This window comes from Phaethon lepturus, unplaced genomic scaffold, assembly GCF_000687285.1.
Source record: "Phaethon lepturus isolate BGI_N335 unplaced genomic scaffold, ASM68728v1 scaffold23692, whole genome shotgun sequence".
Lineage (NCBI taxonomy): Eukaryota > Metazoa > Chordata > Aves > Phaethontiformes > Phaethontidae > Phaethon > Phaethon lepturus.
The window spans coordinates 13,088-18,745 of NW_010522949.1; the positions used below are offsets into that span (position 1 = coordinate 13,088).

General features: G+C 45.9%; 1 protein-coding gene across 1 annotated transcript; it reads right to left on the reverse strand.

Annotated features, from left to right (window-relative positions):
* Positions 1-3,852: 3,852 nt before the first annotated feature.
* On the reverse strand, positions 3,853-5,167 carry ALKBH4 (alkB, alkylation repair homolog 4 (E. coli); the record flags this gene model as incomplete). The annotated part of the gene is made up of 3 exons (XM_010281993.1): positions 3,853-4,121; positions 4,194-4,494; positions 4,970-5,167. Coding segments are annotated over 3 exons (768 nt in total), but the record flags the coding sequence as incomplete, so codon positions are not given.
* Positions 5,168-5,658: the final 491 nt, after the last annotated feature.

Consider the following 5,658-nt stretch of genomic DNA (forward strand, 5'->3'; position numbering starts at 1 on the left):
GCTCTGCAAGCTCCCTATTTTTAACGTCGTCCTGGGGCAGGCCTGGCTCTGGTAGCTGCCGCCCCGTTGTTTCGGTGGATATGTGACTCTTGGGAAGGCTTTATGGCCGGGGGAGATGGAGTAGATGTTGGATTTGACCGTCTGGGCCTGACCCACGTGACAGATGAAAGCGATACCGCGCGAGAGCCGCGGGTGGAGCACGCTCTGCGGTAAGCGCTCAGATATGTGGGAGTGCTCACAGCGAGCTGGTGGGGTGGGCGCAGCTGCAGAGCGAACATCCTCTGGTTCCCCGACGCTGGGGCTGGGGAACGGGCGACCCCAGCTCGCCACGGGGACGGCCGCGCCGGGCGCGGGGATGGAGGTGCGGGGTGCCCGGCTGGCTGCGGGACTGGTTGCTCGCACCTCCCATTCTCCCTTTGCCTTTCAGTGGCGTTACGTGGAATTTCATCACGTCCTTTCTCTTCTTTCCTTGCCTTAAAACAAACAAAAAACCAAAAGGCCTTCGAGCTTCCCTGCTGCTGTAGCCTCCTTATCTGCTAAATCTTGTTGCATCTACTTTTAAGACGGCTTCCTCAACAACTACCCCCCAAGCCGCAACCTCAAATTCAGATCCCGGCACAGCTGGGCCAGCGTGCTTATTTTCTGCCTAACTTCTCGCAGGCTGTCTCCTCTGTAGCCACTTCAAACGCAGCGGTTTCAGCAGTTACTGACTGGCTGAATTTGGAAAGCATTCCCGTGAATACCTGGGTGTTCGACCGGGAGCTTGCCTTCTGCCCAGGGCTGTAACAAGGATGAGTGCTAAGTGCTAGGAGGAAAAAAAACCCAAAACAACAACGAATCTCTGTATTTTAGCTTTGCCTATTCTTGTTTTCTCTCTGCGTGAACAATATTTAATGTAGAACACCATAGGTATCTCAGATATTGTCCAGCTGTGGGAGAGAAACTGGAGAAACTTGCTACGTTTTACACTTCTGGCTGATTTCAGACCTCAAGTCTCAAGTCCTCCAGCATCCTCTATGGGTTAACTTGGGTTTTGCCCTTTTTCAAAAAAGCTTGGACAGATATTATCCTTCTCCTTTTAAAATACACAAGTAGATAACAATTAGATGCAGTTCCTTTTAATGAAGGCCTGGTTCTTTGCATGTGTTTTACAAGTGCTAATCTTGGTTAAGGAGATAAAGAGCTGTGATAGGAGCTCCTATAACATGAAGACCATTAAAGTTTGTCTTACATTAATAATACCAGCATAGTGGACAAAATTACTTTTAAGAGCTAATTAATTAAGATTAAAACCTCTTTACATTTTTTTCAGGTTTCTATGATACTTGGCAGTCCAAACCAATTGTTAATGTCCTGCAGCGCTGTGATTCTGGCATTGTAGGAGAGAAACGTACATGAAGTTTTAGAAAGTAATACAGAACCGATGGATATGTAGTTGCATTTTGATCTAAGATGATGCCCAAAGAGGCTGTTTAACATGTGAAAAATGTCAAAAGATAGACATAGCAATGACTGTGTAGTGTCTAGATTAAGTTTTGGACTTCAAAAACATCTAGCCAAAGCCCTCAGTTTTTGGCTTGGTATTTAATTATTTGCATTTTTTTCAAATTTAAGACATCAACTAGGAAGAGCTGGAATTTTATGGCAAGAACAGCAGCTTTCCATATAGTTCAGTCGAGGCAGAAAAATTCAGCTAGCAAATGCAGCGCCCAAAATGAATTAATATTGTGTTTCTTGTTATTGTGGCACTCCGATTCATCAGAAGCCATCATCTGCTTTCACTGCGGAGAGAATGAAACAGCAGGTACGTGCACAGAAAGTATTTTAACAGGCTGAGAGCACAATCTACATCTAAAAGGGAGCATTGGAAGTAAGGGCCAACCATTAATGGAAATACTCAACTGCCGCAGTTTGCTGAGCAAAGAGCAGATTGCTGGAGAGGCTCGGTACTGAGAGGGTGGTGAGGATACGGGCTCAGCGCTTGCTCTATCTGTGAAAGCCTGCCCTGGGCTTCCTCCCGCGGCGTGGCTTTGTGGTGAGCTCCAGCAGGCTGCCAGCCGTGTCCTCCTGCTTGGCCGAAGGCCCTCTGCTCTCAGGGCAGCTCCAGGTGCTGGCCTGGGGACATGATGCTCTCTTCGGCCGCCGAGCCCTGCGGACACTAGCAGCATGGTGCTGATCACTCCAGGCTGCTGGAAAAAGGTTAGGAACCGCTGTTTTGAAAGCACTGCTTTTGGGAGCGAAGGGGAGAAGTTGCAGCCTATGAGAAATTTCCTGGGATAAAGCGCGCTCTGAGCAAGCGTGGCTTGCCTGTTGATGTTGGCTGGCTGCATTGGCAGTGATGGGTTTCCATCAGAGAGGGCATGCTGTGACTGCTGAAACCGCTTGCTGGAGCACGTAGGTGATGCTTGCCAGCCGGTCTGGACGGAGGTTTGGGATTTAGGACTGCCCGTAGGAGCCCTGCGAGCAGGTCCCTGTTGGAATTATCACGTAGATGTCCACAACTGTTTAAATACTGAGCTAAACTGAAACAAAGACACTAGTTGTATCTGTTAGCTTAAACTGATAAAAAATCTCCCGATTCGCCCAACTGATTTGTCGTAACTTTTGCTGGGTGAAGAGCTCCCTCCCCTGCAGTGCCTGAAGCGGAGGGCAGCATCTATGGCACGAGTGCATTACTGTACAGTAAAACCTGCGCACTGGGCAAAGGGAGTACTTCTGGGCAGAATTACAGGGACACTGAGTTGCCACGTGTAATATATATCCCTTTTCCTTACCAGCTAAAAGCAGGCAGCATTGTAAGGTGTTGTTTTACTGCTGTGGGTGTGACTGTGCTGAATGGCTTTGACACAACTGTGTTTATTAATGGATCACGCTTCTTCCATGGTACAACTTAATTTTTAAGAGCACAGAAGTTTGTTCAGAGCAGACAGATGGCCTCAAATCATCTTCTGCTACAAATGACTACTTGAATCTTAGGTACAAGGCATGATTCAAACCTGACTGATGGAGGTGCCAAGAAAAAAAAAAAAGATAGCCGCCAGTGTTGCAGTCTGTTGCCCAGCTTATTCCCAAAATCAGACTCTTGCTACTGAGAATTGACAGCAGGGTTCAGAGATGACAAATGATCAGAAAATAACACAGCCTGTGCAAGACTTTGCTCTGAACTCTGTCCAAGCCGCCATTGCTGAAGAGTCAGCATCGGCCCTCTGCAAGTGCGGCTCTTTGGTCCCAGAAGATATAGGTCACACATGGTATTTATGATTAATCCTCACTGTTAGAGCATGAATCTTCAGCAAAGGATAATTACTTTAATTAGTTCTCAGTGTGTTGTACTATCTGTGGAGAGATGCTTGCTTATCCTCCCCTGGAGAGCTGATCTCTAAAGGACCTATCTGAAGCGAGTGAGAAGATAGTTGTGTCCCTACGGCACAGCGCAACGCTAAGTGGTCTGACAGAACCAAGGTTAAAACCTGCTGCAGGGCTTGGGCTGAATCTATGCCAAGGGCTGTTTGATACTTAACTGAGTTTAATGATTTTAAGTTTCTTTCTTGGTTTAAATTAAGTATTTAAGAACTGTCTGTTTGCTTTTTGTATTTAGTTACAATACAGCGAATGAATACAACTGACTTGTCTAAAAGCTCCCATTGCCCAGGAGAGTCTTCGAAGAAACAAGCAGCTCACCCCTTCCTTGCACTCTCTCATTTCTCTTTGTTAAATTTCCATTTGATTGAGCTTATCTCTGTACACACCTTGTTCCTTACGCACAATTCAGAAATAAACTGAGTTGTATAAATTCTGTCCTTTATTTTTCAAATTTCCTAACAAAATGCAATTCTGGCTTCCTCTTGCTGATCACACTGGTCTTCCCTGAAATGAAAGAGCTATTTCTAGCAGTTCTTTACCCAGTTCCTCGTGCCTTCCTCCGGTGCTGAACTCTGCAGACAGCTCCCTGAACGTGACACAGATTCGGCGATGCTCTATATGCTTGCGGAAAATCGCGTGTTTCCACTTGTACCGTGCGTCACCGTACAGCACCACCAGAGACCGTCGGGGTAAGTGAATGGCAACAGTCACCTCTTTCCTTGGAACAAGCCTTGGGAATGAGATGCAGCTGATTCCCTCTTCGCCTGGATTTTTGCATGCTGACGTCTGTGTAAAAGATCCAGGGGGACTTAATTCCCCATTTTCTTTACTGAAAGTGGGAAATAATTGGATACTGTCCTCTGAATCACAAGACATGGATAGCACGGTTTTTGAGAGCAAGTTTAAGCTAACCAGACGCTCTCCCCAAAGCCACCAGTCATCAAAATGTGGGTCGATGGCAGAACCTCTTTCTGGCATGTAGTCCAGGTTACATTGTTCAACAGGTAGGAAACCGCCTAGTACAGAGCAGGCCTTCATTTGTGCCACAATCTTTTTACTAAAACTTGGCAAACCGGTGAAGGTGCCAGCTTTCAGCCTTTGTTTTTTGAAGTTCACTTTGGGCCCGTAGTCCTGTTGGAAAAGAGGAGAGCGGTAGAAAGTTAGCGTTAAGGAAAAAATCTAGGACAAGTCTTTCTGCAGAGGCTGTGGTCCCTACAGGGCTCACGGTCAAGACTTTTGAGTTCTGTCCTCATCTCTTCCAGTGGCCTGGTCACCAGGTTGTAAAAGGACTCGGTGAAGCTACATTAGTCTGTCTGGAACTAGATTTCTCACCTGTAAAGTGAAAACAAACCAAAACACCCACTTCTGTCACTTGGAGATCGTGTGAACTTTAATGCCTGATCACGCACTATCAAACACTGTTTGTTGTAACTATCATATTTTTGCAAGAAGTTGACTTTAATTACAAGTAATTCTTGCAACTGACTTCAAGAGAAGCTTTCAAAGGAAAACATTTAATGAAACCTCTAAATATTTGGGGTTTTAACTGAAAACAGCTTTCCTTTTCCAGAGGGATCTAAGAATAAACCTGCTTCAAAAGTCAAACCTGTTTCTTTCGGCCAGACTGTGATGGTTTCCAGTCGTCTCGATCCATCAGTTCAACTATCTCAGATTCTTCATCTTTGCTAATGAACTCCTCCATCAGAAACACCCCTGGAAATGGAAATGCCCAGCCAGCAAATTCAGAGTGCTCATTTCCTTTAGCTAGGCCTGTTGCTGGACAGTAAGTGAAATTATCTTCTCCCTGTGGAAATAACAATGGAGAAGGAAAAAAAAAAGAAGGGGGGGGCAACACTTATTAAGATAAGGTATTTCCATGATTCAGCCTGCAGCCTTGATGCTGCAGCATGAAAACTGTCCACGATTGTTGTAGACATGAGAAATTTCACAGCTGCTTTTGGGGAACAAGTTTTCCCTGCTTTTTTTACAGCTGCAGCATTACTGTGCTGCTTGTTTGAAGCCGCTTTTCTTTCCTAGTAATGTTTTAATTCTAAAATCCTGCAAAGACAGGGAAGAAGAGATGATCCTCCGTGCCAAATGTATGAGATTAAGGGTCGGTATTCCACGGGCCGGCTGCAGAGATACGGTTTGTCCCATCAGTGAGTGTTGAATGAGGAAAGTTGATAAAAATCGCCAAGCTGTAGCGAACCTGACTTTCCTAACACATGGAACCCAGGTAAGGTCAGGCCTGGCCTTTGAGGCTGCTGCCTGCACCCGTAATGCTACTGAGGCCAA